The sequence below is a fragment of the Aplidium turbinatum genome, chromosome 1, assembly GCF_918807975.1.
Source record: "Aplidium turbinatum chromosome 1, kaAplTurb1.1, whole genome shotgun sequence".
Taxonomy (NCBI): Eukaryota; Metazoa; Chordata; class Ascidiacea; order Aplousobranchia; family Polyclinidae; genus Aplidium; species Aplidium turbinatum.
In genome coordinates, this window is record NC_137472.1 from 23,361,058 (window position 1) to 23,384,034 (window position 22,977).

General features: G+C 38.6%; 1 protein-coding gene across 1 annotated transcript in view; it reads right to left on the reverse strand.

Moving 5' to 3' along the window:
* LOC145770349 (protein PAT1 homolog 1-like) overlaps nt 1–22,977 on the reverse strand; it is a 188,751-nt gene that overhangs the window by 118,726 nt on the left and 47,048 nt on the right. Inside the window, exon 3 of the mRNA XM_082581970.1 lies at nt 10,953–11,033. Coding sequence (XP_082438096.1) covers nt 10,953–11,033 — 81 coding nt within the window. The remainder of the gene's footprint in view (nt 1–10,952; nt 11,034–22,977) is intronic.

The following is a 22,977-nucleotide window of genomic DNA, read 5'->3' on the forward strand; positions in this document are numbered from 1 at the left end:
TGACTTTGTTGGCAAATTTCAGTAACTTTATTTTATTTCCTTAATACTAATATTAACCCAATAGTGCCCGCGCGTCCTTACAAGGTCGTAAAAAGTGGATATTCTAGATTCCGAATTGCTTTCTTCAGATTGCTGATTTTTTTCAATTTTTTTTCTTCGGTTAGAATAACATTATAGCTATAGAAACAGCGCAAGAGCATTTTTGTAAATAAGTTTTAGTGTTCACTATGCAACGTTCAATCTGGACCTTTTGTGAAATATGAAGTCAGCACATGGTACACGAACTGTGACTTGCAAAATTGAGGTATATAACATTGTTTTTAATCAACTTTTTGTTTTGATAAATTTATTAATATGTATAGCTATGTGCCCTAAGCGAAATTTTTTATTTTTTTCATATTATTTTTTCTGAATAAAAGTTAGGTGAGTCCTTGTAGGGACGCTTGGGCACTGGCGCGGACGCTTTATTGCCAAACTGTAGACATATAGGCAGGTTCGCCTAATGCTATAGGATTTCGTATGTTTTCATGTTTGGACGAAAACAAACGTTATTTGTAACGCGCTGATATTCAATTTGCAAAACTGGGCGTTTTAGTTGGAGTAGTAGGTTAGGTCATCGCTTTCGTGTGCGGACGGCGGTGCTTTAGAATCTAGGAGTAGGCGCTTCACTGTTTTTATACTGTAAGTTGAGGTTTTGTTATAAATGTGCATGTATCTTTAATTTATCTTTATTTAAAAAAAGTTCATGTATAATTAAACTTTTGCACTTTTTATAGGAAAATTCGTTTCACTGTTCAAGTAATTTTGGAAGAGGCTCCACCCAAGGAGCCCACAGATATTGTAATTTTATTTCCTGATGAATCCGGCAACGTCAGCGATGAGGACAGTGCAAATGAAGATGAGGGTGTCAAAACGTTAACACTGTTGGAAAAGGAATTTTGAACCAGAAAGGCGAAATAGTGATTCATCGCAATGAAGATAGGCTACTCAGGACATGGATTTTGTTAAAGATAAGGAGAGGCCTACATTTGATAACAATGAGACAGAGCCGCTATCCGGACTATCCAGCCAACCCATTGCGTTGGAACCCAAAAAGAAAACGTAAAAAAAGTACTGGCAACACAAGAAAGTGAGTCAACGCCCGTTGCGTTACATGACCTGGGAGAAGAATTATCGTACAACAAACCTGCCAAGAGACAGTTTACAGAATTACCCAAACTAATTGGAAAAGTCACACTTGTAACTAAAAAAGGAAGGGCCATCCTTGAAAACTGTGTTTCCTAACTCATCATCAAGTAAAGAAGAGTTAACAGAAGAAAAGATACCACATGTATGCGTCAGAAACAAAGATAGGATCCAGTCTACAGTTAAAAATCAACTGGGAAAAAAATTCTTCCTTTTCCTGAAGCTGAGAAGCCATGATAATTTACCCATTGATCCTGATAATGTAAAAACGCCGTATGATGTTATGAAGCTCTTCATCTCTGACTGATGGTTTTGTGAACAAAGTAGTGAGAGAGACCCAGCGGTATGCAGCACAACAAAACCAATTGGCCTTCCAGTCAAAGGTGGATAATTCCTTAATAAGAGCAAGTCATGCAATAATGTTGATGACAAGATACATCACCCCTTTCACACGCAGGATGTATTGGGAGAGGAGAGATGATACAAGCAATGTGATGGCAAGAAGAGCCATGTCAATGAATCTTTTTGATGAGGCAATGGGCTATACCCATTTCGCCAAAGCCAAATGTGACATGTTGGAACATCTCACACAAAAGCATAACGTGACTGCATTACTCCTGCAAGAAACCCACACCACCAAAGTATCGAAGTCAAAGATCAGTGGATATACCCTGGCAGCATGCACCAATAGCAATATTTATGGTAGCCACATATGTAAAGAACTCCGCTAAGTGGATACCGATTGCTTCATCCAACCCTGACTGTGAAGTTGAATGGACAGCCACTGAAATCGAAGCCACAGCTGTGATCAACGTGTATAAACCACCAAATACACGTCTGCAAGCTAACTGCATTCCCACCTTTGCTCCACCATGCATATATGCCGGAGACTTCAATTCCCACAGCACAACCTGGGGCTACCGCCACTCAAATGCAGACGGCATAGAGCTTGAATCATGGGCAGCTGTCACTGGTATCCAATTAATGTTCAACCCAAAACAACCAGACAGTTTTTTGTCAGGAAGATGGAAAACAACAACCAATCCAGATCTGGCCTTTGCCAACCTAAAAGGACCTTTACCAAACCGTACCATCCTTAGCCCCTTTCCTAAGTCCCAACATAGACCATCGCTCATCACCCCTGAAAACCGATTCAACCCAGTCCCAAGCAAACCTGTGAAGAGGTGGAATTTTCGCAAGACAAACTGGACCAATTTCACACTCCTGGTTGAAAAGAAAACCAGGCACCTCCCAGAACCAACTTCTGACGGACTGGAGAAGTGTTATAAAGCCTTCTGCAAAACCTTACTTGTGGCAGCAAAGAAGTCTATCCCCCGTGGGATAGACTTCCCTCCAGCTTTTCCTAACATCCCTCCAGAATTCTTGAAGCACTGTGGCTCCAAATGTCTGGCATGGTTGAAAAGGTTCTATTCTGCTTGCCTGACCCTCCAGGCAAAATCTGACGAAAAGCAACTGTAGTGGCAGTACCTAAACCAAACAAGCCAGCTGATGATCCCAAGAGCTATCGCCCAATATCACTACTCTGTGTCCCATACAAGATCCTAGAACGGCTCCTGCTAACTAGACTCGAGCCAGTTGTTGATCTCCAGCTACCAAAAGAACAAGCTGGATTTCGGCACGGACGCTGTCCGAGGATATTGAGGAAAGTTTTGAGAAGGGCAACAAAGCAGGAGTAATCTTGGTGGACCTCACTGCTGCCTATGACACTGTGTGGCACCAAGGGCTAACCCTAAAGCTCCTCCGCATGATCCCAGACAAAAAGGTAGTGCGATTTCTCGCAAATATTCTTGCAAATCGGACCTTTTTGCTTAAGACGAGTGACGGGCAGTGCAGCCGGCCCCGTCGCTTAAAAAACGGTGTTCCGCAAGGATCATGCTTATCACCCCTACTATTTAACATCTACATTAGTGACATGCCAGAGACTACGTCATGCCAGTATGGCTATGCTGATGATCTGGCACTACTCAATTCTGACAAGTCCTGGCATGTGGTAGAGGAAGCACTTACAGATGACATGGCCCAAATCGCAGACTACCTGAAGCTGTGGATGCTGAAACTGAGCCTGGCAAAGACCACCGTCACACCTTTTCACCTTTGCAACATGGAATCTACGCGCCAATTGTCAGTCTCTCTCAACGGAAACCCACTCCCACACAACCCGTGTCCCACCTACCTAGGAGTGAAGCTTGACCGACAATTAACCTACAAACACCATGCTGAAGCCCTCCATGCTAAGCTATCAGCACGCAACAACTTGCTGAGATGCCTAGCTGGAACATCCTGGGGTGCTAGTACACCCACACTCCGTACAAGTGCTCTTGCACTTGTTTACAGCACCTTCGAATATGCTTCCCTCACTTGGTGCCGCAGCGTACACACTTTTAAAATTGACACTGCCCTCAACACCACCATGAGAATAATCACCGGTTGCCTGCTTCAAACTCCCACTGACTTTCTGCCGGTACTATCAGGCATCGCCCCAGGTAGACTTCGCAGGGAAAACCACGTACGTAGTCTGGTCCTACAAACTATGTCAAGGGATGACCACCTCCTCAACCAGATTGTTCTAAACTCGCACTCCCAAAAGCCCCAGCGCTTGAAATCTCGGCGCCCGTTCTCCCGACATGCTGCAGCTATGTGCAAATCGAACTTCCACATTTCCGAAGTTTGGAACCGTGAATGGAGAGAAGTTGCGAAACCAACCCAATTCACAGTCCTTCCCAATACCAACACCCCACCTGGAGCAGAACTACCCCGAAAGGAATGGGTGAAGCTCAATCGCCTGCGGACTGGAGTGGGCCGTTTTAGCAGCAACATGTTCCAGTGGGGCCTCGCCGATTCATAATCTTGTGTGTGTGGCTCAGATTTTCAAACTGCACACCACATTATCTATCAATGTCCTGTATATCGACCACAAGATAGACATGTGGACCTAACAACGCTCGATGAATACACAATCGATTGGCTGCTGCGCCTGGATGTAACAACGTGATCTGTGGCGGCCTCAAACGCAAGAAGAAGAATGAAACTTTTTGTAAAAATATTCCGACTAGAACAGTGGTTCCCAACCTGGGGTTTGCGGACCCCTTGGGGGTCCGTGAAAAAGCATTTGGGGGTCCGTGATTACCTTGATGAATTTTGGAGAGAAAAAAAGTTCTATATGCACGGATGGAACATCAGCTATGCTCGGGAACAAATCCGGATTTGCTGCTTTAGTAAAAAGCGAAGCTCCTCGCATGGTTGTTAGGCTACCCATTGCTTCTGGCACAGGTACCTACGCCTAAGCAGCAAAAACTTTACCAGCAAGTCTCAAAGAAATTTTTGACTTGAACAACATTAACAATGACGATCTCAGTAAAGATGACCTACTTGATTTGAGATCAAAAGAGTTATTACGCATTGAATTTTATTCAAAAACTGTGAAAGAATTTTGGTGCTCACAATTGCAAACCCACCCATTCTTGGCAAAGCAAGCGATTGTTGTTTTGTTACCATTCGTAACCACTTACCTTCAGGACCGGATTAAGGGCACTGTAGGCCTAAGGCTGTTTACTAGAGTAAGGCCTAATTTTGCAAACCAAGCTACAAAAAGTAATAAGAATACATACACGAAAAATTGAAATTATTTACTGCAAAATAACATAAACATAACAGAAAAAATAACTCATGATGGCGCGTAATTAGTTTTGAAAACAAACACAATTTTTAGTGTTAAATTTGAAGCAGATGGAAAAGATTTTGGAAAGAAAGAAATGAATAGTAGGTACCTGTGGTAATACTCTACCTAATGACACTCTAAACCAGGGGTTTTCAACCTTTTTCCCTCTGCGACCTCCTCAGAGCAATCAATGCTGTAGTCTTGCGACCCCCCATAAAATTATTCAACAAATGAATAAGTAATTTGATGCAAAATTTAACCAAATTTGATTCATGCCGACATCCAGTTATGTTTAGTTTTGCTGTTCCAACGTAAACTTCCGAAACGAAAGACGTTTTTTGCGATGTTATCACGGCTTTTATTACATTTCCTCCGATTGTTATTTCCATTTTCTATCAAGCTTAGCTAGATAATAGGAGAAAACAAATGAGAATAATCTACGTTTTCGCACTTTCACCGGTTGAATTTATTGCAATCTTTTATGGATTTATTTAAATCAATTTCAGTGAGATGGTTGGTGTTGCATATTTTTAACTGTTAAGTTTGTCAATGCGTGCAGCTGTTGCTGAAAGAACTTTCAAACAAAATGGTCGACACTAATGTTTTCAATGCCATTGGAAACGATAGGCCTACTGAGAAATCTATATTTTGCATAGGATTCTACACAATTTTTCTTTTTTACCATAGCGTGGTTACTGGTTAACTTTAGTCTGCACAAAGCAACGTACAAGATCTTAGTGAAAAATATCGAATGCTTTCCTGTAGTTAAAGCCTTTTGCAATGTCTAAAACCTTAAACAATATAATAACCTCGAGTAGAGGAATGGTAGATTGCAAAAAAACACAGTTTTATTCTTTTCTGGCAAAAAAATTGAAAAGAATACATTGGAATTTCAAGCGCCTCGCTATTCTCCAAAAAACGGCTTCGACCTCCAGGTTGAAAACCCCTGCTCTAAACTCAATTTCGGGTAAAATGGCGGCTACGTGGTTTTGGAGATGGACTCTTCATATGTATTGACTCAACTCAGTCATTCGTTTTTTCAGCAAAAACTTTACTGTACTGGATCTGTATTACTATCAGCCTTACAAACAATTAACCTAAAAAAAAATTGAGGGCCGAATTTTTCCAGGGCCTAAGGCTATAACCTTATTAGCCTAATGGTTAATCCGGCCCTGCTTACCTTTGCGAGGTAGGATTCTCAGCTCTTGTTACAATAAAAACTAAACATCGAAATCGCCTGGACGTTGAACATGACATGCGTATTGCATTGTCAAACACGCAACCACAGTTCAGTCGTTTAGTTCAGGAAAGGCAACAACAGCCCTCTCATTAAATTTGCTTACGTTGAAAAAGTTTCGGCATGGCACTTTGGGTCACTTTAATATTCAAATACTGCTGACATTTCTTGAACACTTCATTCCTTTTTTATTTGAGCAATTGTTTAACCTGATATTTGCAGCAGGAGTCATAGCGGCAATGCAATATGACACAGTACAGTAGCTGAGTAGCATAATTATTACAATAGTATGTTAATTGAGTTTCAGGCAAAATTGAGGTAGGGGTCCTCAGAATTAATAATTTGTCTAAAGGGGTCCGTGACAACAAAAAGGTTGAGAACCACAGGACTAGAACGATGATCGGGCACTAATGGGTTAATAATATTATCTCTTGGCATTGTATCTGAAAAATATTTTTTTTATCTTATTTCTTGCTCCACGAGAACTCAAGCAGATGATTTTGTAATATATTTTCCTAACATTCTGCAAAGGTATGGCCGCTTCTAGTTTTTCCAAAGACAATAAAAACCTAGCTTTATTTTTTGGCTTTTCTTGTGGTGTGTGCTTGGATAGCCTATTAAGTATTAATTAGCATTGCATTATCACTGTACAATTCCCAACCTTACTGGGACTTTTAGCATTCCCAAGTTGAGGAGCAGAGTTGATTGACCCCAGAATTTACGTGCACAATGTTAGGTGAATGAGTGTGGATAGCTCTGGTAGACAACAGAGAAATCCAACTTCTGCCGTTTCTGGAATATTGCACCTTCAGCAGTTTCTCATCCTCATCAGATGAACTGTTTGAATCATTAGGATGTTATTGCTCTTCTTTATCCCTTTGTTTATGCAACCCATTATTGTCCGAGTCCTCCTGTAGCATAGACATTGTTTTTTCCATAACATAATGAGCGCATGGCATTCCCATAAAACTTTCATCGGCAATGTAACACTTTCAGTTGACCCTTACTTGATGTAAGCTACTTCTAAGCTATTTTGACAAGTGACAACCTATTTGTTAAAACATTGAACGTTCTTCATATTTTGTGAAGTGTCTATCTAAATTTCTCTGCTTGTAAAACGCTTTGCAGCAAGAAATTATCCCCAATTGACAATCGTTCTATATACAATTCAATCGGACATACATCTCTCTGTTATCATTTTTAATGTAAAAATTCCTTTTGTGGTCCCTTTGTCTGGAATAAATAAAAACTGTGCTGTTGAAATTTCCGATTGTAGTTTTGGTCTCAATCTCATCATCATGATTCGAAGTTAGGTGATAGTTAGGAGTTAGGTGTTTGTTAGGTGATTCACAAGGCTAATTGTTTTGTGGAGTGAGCATTCTGTTGCTCCGGTTTTCTTTGGTAAAGTTATGAATATGGAACGTACCATATCACTAGGGTCTTTCCGGTGTCATAAATATGATTTAAGATCTCAGTGGTTAAATCTAAACCCCACTCATCTAAAGCTTCGATAATTTCAACTATAAAAGAAACGATATTGTGGAATATCCTAGTATGCGTATCCTAGTCAGCTAAAGTTCTCTTTTCTACACGATTTCAACGTTTAGCAACGTTAAAACGATGTAGAAACGGCAATCTCTGCTGGTCGGGATAACTAGGCTACGATATTTCAACGTTTAACGATGTTAAAACGATAGGCCACACATTAGGTTATCTGTTACTACAATGTAAAAATGAACTGTTAGGCTAACTGGGTTCTTGGAACAAATTTTTACTGGCCGGGATAACTAGGCTACGGTACCCGATAATTTCCTTTCAATCCAAGCTGTAGGCCACACATTTGTTGATCCAAACTACCGGTAATCATTTTAACTATTCAAAAGTACTAACTTATAGACATAAACATGATTTTTTTTTGTAACATCTTTTTTTTTTTCCTTCACATCTTAAATTTTTCTGAAGGTGTTGCGGCCGTGCCAAATTTCTTTCAACTCAATCACTTACTTCGGTCACAAGCACGTTTTAACGTTAGCGTTTTGTCGCTTCTACCTTTTTCTCAACCTTTGCTATGTTGACGTGTATTGTTTTTGATATGATGGTCACAAATAAAAACAACTCAACTGTACTGACATGACGAATTTTCATTTAATTGTTCAAACATTTTATTTCTATTTTCTCTGCACGATTTCAACGTTTAGCGACGTTGAAGCAATGTAAAAACGGCAATGATAAATAGGCTACGATACTCAATAATTTTTTATTTTTTTCTGCACGATTTCAACGTTTAGCGACGTTAAAACGATGTAAAAATGGCAATGATAATTAGGCCCACGGCACCCAATAATTTTCAAAAAAAATTTCAAAAAATCTCCGAATAGGGAACTCTCCGAAAAAGGCTGTCTCTGAATAGGGAACTCTCCGAATCGGACTCGCCAAAACGGGCCATTCCGATGCAACGCAGAAGCAGACTTCGCGGCCCAGCTGGGAGTGGGACTCGGCGCCGGTGATATAAACCATCCTCACTTTTGTCGTTTATATTCGCCTAATATCAGAGGTGGGCAGTAGTGCACTTTTTGTAGCACCACTGCTTTTTAGTAGCGGTAATACAGCACCTCCATTCGTTCCTATGCGGTGGAGAAATTTTTCTCCATTGGAAAGATGTGATGAAGCCAAAACAGGCAGGACCCAGCGACTTTCATTTGAAATGCTCACGTGTTTGAAAGATGTGTAACACTAAATTTCACCTAGAAAGTACTTTCTATAATGACATTGAAATATTTATGTAAATGAATGATATCATCTGTTTTCAAGATCATTTTGACATCACACAATGCTTCCTGAGTCAGCTTAAGTCAAGAAAAAAGTAGCGGGAAAAGTAGCGGGAAAAGTAGCAGTAGCGGCATAGCGCGCCTCTTTAGCCCGAGTAGCATAAGCACGACTAGCACACTGTGCTATTTCAGCCCAAGTAGCAGTAGCGGATGCCCAGTGCCCACCTCTGCCTAATATCTGTAACAAAGCAATCTGCCACAAAGTGTGCCTGACAATTTATTGAACTTTTTCCAGCCCGCTTGCATTCTTGACATCACTGCTCTATTGAGGCAATTATCTATTCCTAACATATCTTCAAGAATTCAAGATGTCCAGTGTCAAGATAGCAAAACTTTGTAACAACTTCTATCTCATTACATCCCAATTTCACATGCTTCTAAAACATTTCATCAACTATAATATTTAATTAAACTACCATTCAACGTTTTATAGGCAGAGAAAACTTTTTCTCAAACCGTAGAAAATTTCATTATCAGATCACCGCTTCAATGCGTGATGGAAATCTACAGATAAATCTGCATCAGGCATTGCAGAGTGCAAAAAACAGTGTTGCAGAACGCGTTTTCGAATATTAAATTCTCATCAGTGCAACTACGTTTATGAACGCAATAACAACGGTTAAATTTAAACTCAATACAATACATTACAAACATTATAAGGACATATTCTCAGTGTTCAATTGAATATTAATAAATCCAGAGAAATCAGAAAATCACTTCCCGCATGCAATTCCAGACCGACATTACTCGCTTAAGGTGTTTTTTGTTAAAACAAACTTAATGTTCAAAGCAAAAAAGCCATCACAATGAACATCTACCGAAGTAATGAAATTTTCTACGGTTCGAGAAAAAGTTTTCTCTGCCTATAAAACGTTGAATGGTAGTTTAATTAATTATTTCTGAAAGTTCCTTGGTTTCATATTATCTGAATTTTCTCAACTATAATATGGTACCTAAAGTTACATCTTCTACACTAAACAACACATCCCACTCAATCTTCAATGAATGCTTGAACATTTTTTGTGCACCCAATACTTGCATTCAATATACTGAATAAAATTACTCATCACTCTGTTGCCACATATTGTGCATGGATATGCTCAATATTGCATGAACGAAATGCTTCAATTGGTATACCACCTGGCCCAGCTGCTTTGCCTGTTTTCATTCTGGGCAGTGGGCAACTGGGCATACCTCTCTTTATATCTTCCATTGTAATACAAGTCCTATATTTTGAGTTAATTCAAGAGTGTTGCAACCATCATCATAATCCAAATTCGGTTTTGTCTGGGCAAGTGAAGGTGGCCGATTTTATCCTTGCAGCTATTGCTTTTTTCTCCATCTCAATCTGTCCATCACATTTTCCTTCTTCAGTCCGACCTTGTCTACCTTCACATGTCCTGGATTTCTCTTCTCATCCAAATTCAAGTTTAAATCTATCCTTTCGGAGAATATTTCCTTTCTTCCACCACAACACAGGTTCTTCTCCTATAGTCTTTTTCTTCCTCCTAGTTTTAACCCCACATATTGCTGTAAGTGTTGTTTTTTTTTCCTTCTCATCATCATCATCGAAATTTTGTTTTGCCCTGACCAATGAGGGTGACAGATTCTTTTTTCAATGACTAAATACAACCAAGTTCAGTTTCTTAATTCTTAATGCCAACATCTGTCCCTGCCCAGACATTTTTGGGTGCATTTCAATTGTTTTTATATGAGCATTTTTATTCAACCATGCATCAATTGGGGTGTATCTTCTTCCTGCAAGTGTGATGAAGGAATACAGAAAAACAGACAGGAGACTAGGCTACAATATCAATAGTTGAAACATTCCACCACCAAATCAAATAAAGAGTCTGCATGAGACCAAAACCTAATTGCTCTAGAGTAATCTTTGCTGGTACCGGTAGTACAAAAAATATTGCCAATCTAAAACATCAAACGAGCATCACAAACTATCTTGAAAAATGGACCTTAACAGGACCAAAAACAGTCCTTAACAAAATTGAAATATCAATCTGCTCACCTTTTTCTTCACTTTTGAGCTTATATTCTTTTGAGTCTTCTAGACCAACCAGCTGATTATGTTCAAATTCCCAGTCAGCTTCTGCAAAATTAAAGGTTGAGTCAATTGAATTCATGTAGGCAATTCAGTGGCATAACATTTCTACAGTGCACCTTTGTTTTGACAATATGTATTACAACATACAACATAATCGAAATAGGTACTCTTTACAACAGTGATAAATGAACAGTGGTTGTATACTGACTCTTTGACTGCATAATATTTTACTGTTTGGTGCCTAACGGGACACTGCTAAGGTGTTGCAGGTACCGGCGAGAAAATTTAACTTGGTTACACCATAACTATCTTTTTTTTCTTGTGGTGGTTATGTGATAGTTCAAATTTTGGCTCACTTAAATAAAATTTACCGCTAGCGCTACTGGATTTAAGAGACGAGAGATTTAAGATAATTAAGATTTACGAGTGATCCAATTTATATCCATGCCCAGTGCAACCATCCACCTAACATTAAGACAAATCCCGACTATGATGGCAAAACGATTGTCTGCCGCATCATTTGGCCAGAATGAATTTGATATAACCGCGTCTGTTTATGATGATGCCCTTTTGATAAGTGGTTTTACAGAGAAAGTTTGCTACAACCCTGCTAATAACTCGCGGACATCTAGAAAAAGGAGTCCGAAAATGTTATGGTTTAATCCTCCTTTCAGCTTACAGGTGGTAAGGAATGTTTCAGACTCATTTCCACCTACTTTTGGCCCATCATAGATTGCATAAAATATTCAACCGTAATACTTGTTGTACTCCGAATGTTGCAAGCAACATACCCACCCACAATATAATAATATTGCAGGCTGCAAAATAATGAACCATCTCAGCCTAGTTGCAATTGTAAGATGAAACCAGATTGTCCTTTGAATGGGCAATGCTTGCAGAAGACCGTTATTTACAAAGCCACCAATGATAATGGCCCAAAGGTTCTAAATTACATTAGTTGTTGTGAAACGACTTTTAAAAAACGTTTCTCCAACCACAAATGTTTCTTTATGGATAGGTCTAAACGAAATATCACAGAACAATGCAGATAGGTCATTGTCACATTGTTACAATTAATGCGCAAGGTCTCGCGACGGGCTGCTTTGTATCTTGACCGAGCGTGCTGTTTTAATGGTGGAATTCTTATGCGATATGTTAATTTCGGTCACTGACCTGAAGTAACCTCTGATTGCGAGGTCTTTGTTCTGTGGTACAGTGTGAGGTATAGTGTGTGGTACAAGTAGCACCTTTGAACCCTGGGCAGTCGCCATGGATTGTTACACCATGGGTCTCGGGGAACACTGGTCTTGATCACACACCAAACTAACAAGTGGGTCCACGTCCCACCTCATGGGCAACAACCTCGACTGGTTGGCTAAAACTTGTTAGAAATCCTGCTGCCTTGCAGGAAATACTTTTTAAGTAAAGGCTAGGCCCACCGCCAATAACTGTGGTTAGCGTCAGGAAGGGCATCCGGCTGGAAAATCTATGCTCCAAAATATTATTTAATGCAGCAAAAGCTAAAAATGGCCCCTAGTCCCCGGCAGCCCTTAGATGGGCAAGGGGTGCGAAGAATCTCTGGGTTCCGAGAAAACAAAAAAACATTGAAAAAAGATTATGGCGTTAGAATCGGATGCTGGAATGTGGGAAGTTTGTGTGGTAAAGGAACTGAAATATGTGAAGAATTAATAAAAAGAAGGGTGGATATAATATGTTGCCTAGAGGAAGTAAGATGGAGGGGACAGTCAGCGCGGTTTTTAGGTGCCAATGGGAGGAGATATAAGTTATGGTGGTCAGGAAATAACACAGGAATCGGTGGTGTTGGTTTCTTGGTAAAAGAGGAATTATGTAAGAAAGTAATAGAAGTTAGAAGAAGGAGTGACAGAGTGATGACAATGGTACTTGCTTTTGAAGAGGAAGTAGTGAGGCTAATCTGTGCATATGCACCTCAAAGTGGTAGGGATTACTTAGAAAAGAAAAGTTTTTATGATGTTTTGGCAGAGGAATGGGATTTACGGAGTTCAAAAGAGTTGGTGTTTGGATTAGGAGATTTTAATGGACATGTTGGAAAACAAGCAAATGGGTTCGAGGGCATTCATGGAGGGTATGGTTTTGGGGAGAGAAACATGGAAGGAAGAATCCCGAATACAAAAATCTCGCGCAAAAAGCCATTGATGTCTTGGTGCAAATGCCTACCACTTATTTGTGTGAAGAAGGATTTTCCAGTCTTGTTGAGATCAAGTCAAACAAACGAAACTCGATACTTGACATTGATTCTGTAATGCGGGGAGGAATAGAGAAAGAGCTAACACCACGTTATGTCCAACTTGCCGAAACAATGCAACAACAAGCTAGCCATTAAATCAACTTCAATTTTGACTTTGTTTGCACTTTTGCATGCGTAGTTTCTTGTGCCCAGTTCAAGACTACTATAATCACTTCAACAAACAATTAATTAATTATTAGTTGTTTTTACTTCCTGTGCACAATTAAACATTGCTATTTGTGAGGTATACGAAGTGATTAAAAATTGAAACAGGTGCACCACGGACAAAAAGGTTGAAGAGCATTGGCTTAGACTACAGACATCCTTACCATTACTTGCTGCTAGTCTAAATCTATCTTCTTTAGGGAAACTATGAATTGGGGTAGGCTTTCAAATGCAGAAACCTTTATCAAGCTTTGCAAGGAATTCAGAGTTTGCGACATTTAAAGACGCCCGCTGAGAAAACCTCATAACTATCAAATGCACAAACCTTCCTCAAAGTCATAGCCTAGATAGTAGTTACCATCACCAAGTAAGTAATTGTACAAGCCTTGTGAGTTGTGAGGTTTGCTACATTTAAAGAAGCAAGCCTTGCAGAGTTTCCAGATTCTTCAAAATTATCCAGCCAAAAACACGCTTCAAGCCAATCCCAACGACAAACCAATTTTTTTTGCAAGTAGCCCAAAAAGGAGCCAAAGCATATAGGTATTTTAAACACACTTCAAATGACCAAAATTTGGAAAAACCTGTTTTGTTCACAAAATATCCCTTACTTTTTAATATCCCTTACTTTTTAATATCCCAGGGCAGGAACTATGTTTGCTTGCAAAAGTTAAGTTTTATTTATCGTCTGCAGCTCGGTTTTTAGAGAACCACTGATTAGTGAACTCACTCAACCATGGTCTAAGGCAGGGCTTCCCAAACTTATTTGCTCGCTACCCATTTTAATCTCCTAAAATTTTCCGCGACCCTTTACGGTTAAAAGGATAAACAATGCAAAATAATAAGCCAAGGTCAATGTTTGGAACATGGAAACTTCTCCATCACACGTCTGCCAGGAAGAGAAGGCCGTTTTTAAATGTAGCAAACCTAGCAAATGTAGCAAACCTCGCAAACCACAAAATTGCCAGATGGTATTTTTTTTAATTGTATTTTTATTTTTATTTCTTGGCGTTTTACTTATCGGGTGCATGGTTTCATCCACTTTTCGGAATGAGTATTTTTGATTTAAATCAGCCCGTAGTTCCAATAATTCCTCATCCTCAGTTGGTTCTTCATTAAATGGTTGGATAGCCTAATCTACGAGTTTGCTTCCAGACATTAGTCATTATATTCAAGAAAATATGTAGTCAAATTGTCGGCAAGTAATTTCAGGTGACCAACAATACAGGCAGACAAGTTATCTTCAGTAGAAACGTCCTTAAACTCCCAGCTAGAATGAATATTTGCAACGTTTTGTTAACCAAAGTTGTCGCTGTGCACCATAATGCAAGGTTTTAGCATATGATTTGTATGTAGGAGAAGAATTGGAATAAAACGGCGATCAAATCAACTCAAACAGAAAAATGTCAATCCATTTGCATACAATTACAAAATCAATGCCAGTGGGAAATTTGCTGCTGTTATGCTGCCAGTAGCCTATGTGAGGAAAACGAGATATCAAAGAAGTTTCTTAAACACGTACCGTAGCTGCTCTGTTTCGGCATCCAGGCGGTTTCTTTGCTTTGTTATTAAAGCTAGAGATGAAAACGAATTGTCGTTTCTAAATAGCTAGTTGAAAGAATTACCATCAATTCGATTGTTTTGAAAGTTAGATACGAATTCGTTTGCAAGAGATAACCAGAAGTGTGACAATGATGTTTGTCGAATCTGGACTGCAAAGTAGAAGCAAAACATATTGTAATTAAATCAGACTTTCTTTTTAATAAAGATTAATGTCGCATGTGTTGACATCATCGATGCATGGATCGTTTATCCAAAAGTTTCCATTTCGAGGATCTTCATGTTATGCAAAATGATCGTCATAATTGTTAGCCAACTCTTTCAAGTGTTGACTCACAATGCTCAGCAGTCAGCACCTCTTTTTACTTTTTTTACCACTCCATTTCACCAGCATTTTCCACACCGAATCGGCTTATCCCGGAACTTTAAATTTATCTAATTCCAAATTTTCGTCTCCAACGACTTTGAAATTTTTCAAAATTAAGGACAAAATTCCCCATTTGGTTATGTATTTCTGTGTTTCAAAACTTTTTGAAAACTACACGCAATTTGTCACAAAAACATTATCAACGGCATAGAATTAGGTCATCAATAAGTTCACCTTTATTATCAAACAATTTTACATGCAGATATGTCAGTTTTACCGCTGTGCGTGTTTCACAGTGCGATCACAATTTTACAGTATGCTAATGACTCCACATTAAAATAAGGTTTGCAGAAAGTAAGATCTTCTACGGACCGGCAAAAAAATTACAAGGACTGGCACCGGTCCGCGGACCGGCGGTTGAGAACTAGGCCTACTGCTCTATACGGCTGCATTGACACTGTCTGCTTTGTAAAGCGCTGAGGAGCAATGCATTCTGCGATGGATACAGCGCTACATAAACCCAAGCATAGGCGTCGATTTTTTCTTAGAAGAGAGGAATTCTGGGTGGGCGAGAGTTTTCAAACAGATTTCATTGAATGTGTATGTTCGCAAATTCGCAATGGTTCAGTCTTCGAAATTAGCATATTTTTACTTCGGCAAAAACGTTGTTGAGGCCAAACGACAAAAATTGAAATTGCCTCGGCAATTGCTGTGAACATTTATTATGAAAAGATTGTACTAAAACATGTAAAACGAGAAGCGAAAAATATACTAGAGTAGTCTATCACGAACGCATTGTTTGATTTGTTGTGATGTAATAATACCAAAAGTAGCGATAAAGCGAGCAACGCGATACGCACGCTGTTACGGTAATTCACGTTAAAAAAACTTACCGGGAGGGGGAAAGTAAGTTAATTTTGGGTTGATTCAACGTTCAAGTCAGCACAAATCGATTTAATTTTCCCGGCGGGTTATATTGCGTAACAACAATGCCCAATAAAAAATCTACGTTTGTTTTACATTATTTCGACATCTAGCGACGTTGAATTATCATAAAATAACGCTAATTGCTCAACCAGGTACAGGTAACCACTAACCAGTCCTCAAAATTAGCGGCGGCACACAGCAATTGCCGTGGTAAATGCCGCCGCAAACGTCATAATGGCCATTCTGCTACGGCAATAAAAATGCCGTCGCAAAATGAGCATTTAATTCGGACAAAAATTGTTCAAAATTTCTTCCTGTTTGATTTACTCGCAGCGTGAGTTTAATCAGCAGAAACATCGCACCAAAAATTGTACCAAAACATGTAAAACGAGAAGAGAAAAAAAATCGAAAAGTCTATCACGACCGCACTGTTTGATGCGATAAAGCGATCAACGCGATACGCACGCTGTTACGGTGATCCACGTTATAACTCATTGGGGGGAAAAGTAAGTTAATTTTGGGTTGATTCAACGTTCAAGTCAGCACAAATCGATTTAATTTTTCCGGCGAGTTATATCGCGTAACAACAATGCCCAATAAGAAATTTACGTTTGTTTTACATTAATTCGACATCTAGCGACGTTAAATTATCATGAAATAACGTTAATTGCTCAATGCGCCATTCATACATCTGCGTCGACATTTACCGACGGCAATTTCGAAAACTGTGGCTGGTCTTTCTCACAAAGACTGCGTTTAGCGTCGCTGGAGCAATGAAGCTTTAATAGGTTTGATGTTTGCTTTCTTGCACCTTGCGATCTTATGAGCGCTGCTAAACTAAACAAACTTATTTTATGTTTTCCTTTGCGACCTAAAAAGCGCGTGACTCGTGACCTGTTATCTTTAAAGTGTCGCCTTCGGATTTGCCGCATTTTGTTTTGTAAAAAGCAAAGATTTGTAAACAGCGATTGTTTCAGTGCGTCTTTAGTTTGTGTCGGTTATTTTATTGTCATGTTCATTATGATGTCATATTCACATTCCCTTACGCTGACCCGGAACTGAAGTTTGATTGTGACGTAACGAAAGTGAGACCATTTGAAGAAAAGATCAAACGTGGCTTTCTCTCACCAAGAATTGCCAGCGTGTGGCGATTGCCGTAGCAACAACAATGCAGTGAGTACCGCCTTTTTTTCCACGCAGCGTTATTGCGAAATGGCTTTGATATGTCGGATACCAAGCGAGCGATATAGCATAAAACAAGAAGTTGCACTGCAGTTGGTTGGATAATTCAGCGTTTAACAAAAACGGAAATAATTGTAACGAAAACTTCATAAGTGTCATGAAAACAGGGTGGGCGAAACATATTTTGCCCACCCTCGTTTGACGGCAGGGTGGGCGTCGCCCACCCTGCCCACCCTATTTTGACGCCTATGAACCCAAGCATTATTTTTATTATTACTTTGACATGAAACTGGTTGATCAAGACAAGTCCTGGGTTCCTCCTAAAGTATGCAAACATTGCACTCAAACCCGTTTCTGGGCTCAAGGCTAAGAAAAAGTTCAGAGTGCCATGGCATAGAGAGCCGTGGAATCACCTTCCCAGACAGCAAACTGGACTTATTCAAGGCTAAAGAAAAAGTTCAGAGTGCCATGGCGTAGAGAGCCGCAGAATCACCTTCCCAAGACAGCTGTCTGGGTTATTGATACTTCTGTACGGTGAACATGTTCGAATGAAGTCGTCACAAAGGAAGTTGGAACATCATGTTTACCTGGAGTGTGCAAAGCAGCCATTGCGTGGACGTTGCCATTTATGTTTTTTCTTTGCCCTCTCTTGTTTCAAGTAAGGATTTGCTTGAAACAATAGTAAAGCGGGAATGACTGAGAGCAATTTTAATTCCTTCAGCAATATTTTGGAGCAAGGTCAAAGTTTTTTCTCAAAACCATTTCTACCACCTATTGTAGTTAGAGATTTAGTTATCAAAAGTGGCAGCTGGAATCTTGGCTCTCATCTCGAATAACGTGGCGTTCTTGACTCCGAGGCCAAAATTACGTTCTTCCATAACAAGGATAAAATTCTAAGCAGCTACTTTACTGAAGAACATAACTTTGTATTCTGTAATTGCATAAATTGCCTTCATACCTTGATGGGGAGTTGCTCAGTAAGCTTACCATAATAAAGAGTTGTGTTTGTTCATCGATAGCTTTGTTTTGCTTATTTGTCTAGTTTGTTAAGCAAAACAATGTATGCATTTTATTTGTACTTAGTAGCTTAGTTAGTAAGTCTGTTGTACTGTTGTAGTACTGTTGTAGTAGTACTGTGTAAGTAGTACTGTTGAAGTCAACAATTATATTAACGCAAAACACAAGTTATATATATTCTACATCTTGTATCCCCAGGCTTGCTTAACGTCGTATTTTGATTCTTACTGGGCCAGTAAACGTTAAATAGCTGTTTGTTTGGGTTGTAATCATCCTGATTGGTTCCAAATAGCGTTTATACAACTCAGAAAAGTGCCTGGGATTACTTTCAGTTTTGTAAAAATGGTTTTGCTGTATCTCAAAAACTAGAGCCAATTTGAAAAAAACAAGTACATTTTCGGAACCAGGGGCCTCAAAATACCCTAAAAGAACTCTAACATGTCAAGCCTTTGAAAAAAAAATTTTTGTTGGCCTGTGTAATTAATTTGGCTTTAAACCTAAGCATAGCACAGATATGTGCATTTTGTACTTAAGCAAGCTGTGTCTTACTACAGAAAACGTGGAAGTCCTGTTTTCTCTGTATTTTTAGATGCTTCGAAAGCCTATGATAGGATAAACCACAACCTCCTATTCAAGAAACTAATTCAACGAGGAGTGCCGATATGCCTTGTTTGTCTAATAGTTTATTGGTATACCCATCAGACAGTGGATGTACATACACTGGGGTTGTCATTACTCACAGTCTTTTTCTGTCAGCAATGGTGTCAAACAGGGTGGTGTCCTTAGTCCTTACTTATTTGCCATGAATATGGATGACCTAACGACTGTGTTAAGGCGACAATACTAGTGATAAAAAAAAATTTTGATTTTTTGTTTTTAACTCTAAAAGGTAGGAAATTTAATGAAGATTTTGAATATGTAAAAATTTTACTGAATTTCAAAAGCATTTGTGCAAAAAAACTAGTTTTTCGTACCCTCAGTACCACTTGCAGAAGTCTAAAAAAATCTATCATTTGGCATTTTTGAACTGGAGTTGACTTGTGATACGTAGCCTAAGTTCCTTCTAGCATTCAATTTTTAAAATGCAATTTGGATTAAAGATTTATCAGTGTTGCAAGCTTTGTCAGAGATGTTAACTTGAGCTGAGTGTTGGCATTCTTAGCACTTTTAGCAGTAGGAAGATGCAATGGAAAACTTCGAGGTGGCAGATTTCAAGAGAAAATTTTTGTTATGATGTTGCTAACTTTAAGTGAAGTTTTCTCAAAATGTTGTTTTTTTGAACAAAAAATGTATCTACTTCTTCATTTCTTGAGCAATCTGCTTCAAATTTTCAGGAAATGTCCAGAGCAGCATAAGCATTCAAATACTGGAAGAGTTTTTTGAAATTCAAACTAATTAATGGAAAAAAAGCAAATAAAAATACCTTGTTTTGAAGTGGTATACTTTGTGACACAATATTTTTTGTCGTTGATCAGTTAGGAAAAAATCCTCCCATTACTTTTTTGTTAATATGGACACTGTAAAAAAGTTTCAACTTGATAGGGTGCACCTCATTTATGTTTTTAGGTTTCAAATATTTTTGCTTTAATTTTTTTTTTTTTTGGCTTCAAAGCCAGCTGACTAGCTTTTTTGTTACTCTTTCGTGAAATTTTTGTTTCTATTTTATAGAGCATTTCAAGACCCTTTCAAAAATATATAACTTGTTGGGGTTGTAACAACATCTTATTTGATTTGGACTTATTTATCCGCACCATCAAAAAGTATTGCTAGCACTAGTATTGTCGCCTTAAGCAAAACCAAGGCGGGATGTTACATAGGTAACACACTTGTCAATCATCTCATGTTTGCTGATGATATTTGTTGTATCTCTCCAAGTGTTCATGGTCTGCAGAATATCTTGAATGTGTGTGAAGATTATGCCCTTTCTAATGAAGTCATTTTTAACTGCAAAAAGTCATTTGCTATGTACTTCCAAATCAATCACTTAAAGTTAAATTTGAATCCAATTGTACGGCTCAATGGAAGTGCGATCGAATTCGTAGATAGTATCAAATATTTGGGTGTTTTTCTTGACACGGCAATGTGTGACAAGGATATAAATTGACCGGTGTGATCAATCTACAGTTATGCCAACAAATTAAAATCAAAATTTTACAAGTGCTCTAGTGATATTTAAAATGTGCTATTCCGTTCATATTGCACTCCGATGTATGCATGTCATCTGTGGGAAACTTATCATCAACATGACATTAATCGTCTGCGTGTTGCCTTCAATAATGCATTTAGAATTATACACAATTTGCCTAAACACTATAGCGTACGTGAACATCAAGTCTTGTGCAACATTATAACATTTGATGCATTACTTCGGAAATATGTTTTTTCTTTCGTTGGAAGATGCGAAGTATCGTCTAACTCTGTTGTTGCCTCCCTGATGAGGTCCGATTGCCATCGTATATCAAATTACCGTTTTCATTATTATAATTCTATGTATGTTGTTACCTAGTCTTGATGGCTGCTATGGTGTCTGATTGTTTTTGTCGTTCTGAGTGCTTTCAATAACTTGTAACACTACTGTACCATTGTATGTGAACATTAGGGTGGCCCTTAAAATTGAAATTTTGAAAAGTCATGCTCCAATGGTCTAATTCTTTTCCTATGCCTGAAAAAATGATTTTGTGAAAGTTTGAAGTGATTTGAACAAAGTTTAGAACTTGCACATCGACGTTGAAGTTTTAGGGGGGTATCGCAGCATATCGCGAGGGGGCAAAAATGCTAAATCGGCCATATCTTTTCTTCTACACAGCCTAAAATCATGTTTGACCACTCAAAATTTGTAGAATGATTATGGTTATTCACTGGACTTACATAGAATAGCTTTTAATTTTGTTTAAAACCACAAATTTAGCAGAAAATGAAAAAAAAACTAATTTTTCAGCAAAGTTTTGCTTAAACGGTTGAATATTTTTGTTCATATGGGATAATTAGGAATTTCTCAGAAGTGAATTACATGTGCTGAGAGCTTTTGAACATCTAATTGCAAACCTACTATAGTTTTTGTTGTTGTAATGCTTTTACTCCTCTTTCAAAACACTCTAAAATGTCTACTGTCTAGCAACAGTTATATAACTTGTCTCCTGAAAAGATTCACATTTTTTTCTATTTAATTGCGAGGTAAATGTATATATATAAGGTAAAAATTTACACCAAACTGATTTATTTCTATACTTCTAACACATTTAATGTACTGATACCAGTAACGACAATACAGCAATACAAAACGATCTTTAAAAAGACAAATGATTGAAAAAGAACGGCAAATTCAATGTGAGAAAGACGCTATTGCAACTTCCAGCAAAGTAGGATTGGAATTATCTTCTAGCGGCAGCGATACAGACTCAACATGTGATCATGATCAAGCGCTGTGCAAGAGGCAAGCTTTCCGAAACAACGCAGAGCAACCAAGAATGTTTTAACTCCGCAATTAGCTATGGCTCTCGACAGGATAAAAGAAGTAACTGACAGATGTGCTGCTTACGTTTTGACCGAAACAGTTTGTTCAATTGGTCAAGACCCAACAGAATTCAACATTAATCGTACTCCTATTCAACGATTACTGTTGTTATGTTCACTGAACATGTTACAGTGGATGGCCTATTTAGTGAGAGTTTAGACTGACGACATCCAGGGTAGCTCTCTGTGACCTTTGGTGCATTTGCAGGTTGTGTATTATTTTGTTGTTTTGTTTTGGATATGGACGGCTTTGTCTGACACAAAGAAAAAAAGAAAAATGGGCCTATAAAACAGACGACACAATTTCTCCAAACTTGCAACTAGAGAAGCGTCTGATCTCTGAAAAATTCCAACACCAGACGAGGAAAGCACTTCTGGAAAATTCACATTGGATGAGTTCACTGCTGCCCTCCAATCAACTAAGACCCATAAGGAAGGCCCTTGGTCTCGACAACATCTGCCCTGAACTTGTACTCCATGCTGGCACCACCAGGAAGTCTTAGAGCGCAGATTCCTGTCTTCCTGCTAATCCCAACTCAAAATCCCCAAAATCCAGGGAGGAGCCAAAGTAGTCATGATCCCTAAGACTCATAGGCCAAAAGAGATTCCGAATGTATACGGCTGAGAAGCATAAATTAATACAACACACTGTTCAGCAGAACTGATATGATATAACTTAATAATTTTGACCCTTTGGATTTAGCATAAAAAGCGTTTTTTTTAACCCACATCCTCTTAGCACCAGTTCAAACTGACGGTGCAAAAAGGAGAGTTACAAGTATGCTGATGCCAATTGGAATCCAGTCAAAGGTTAATCTGATAATGAAGAGTCCAGATAGTTGTTTGATCCCTTTAAATTGTGAGTTAACAACTATCGCAATAAATACACCTGCCTAAACTCAAAAAAGTTTTTTTGCATTAATCTAAAAATTGTTTGCTATGAAATAGCTATGAATCAGAATAAAATTGAAAAATTCCTACACACAACTGAAGAA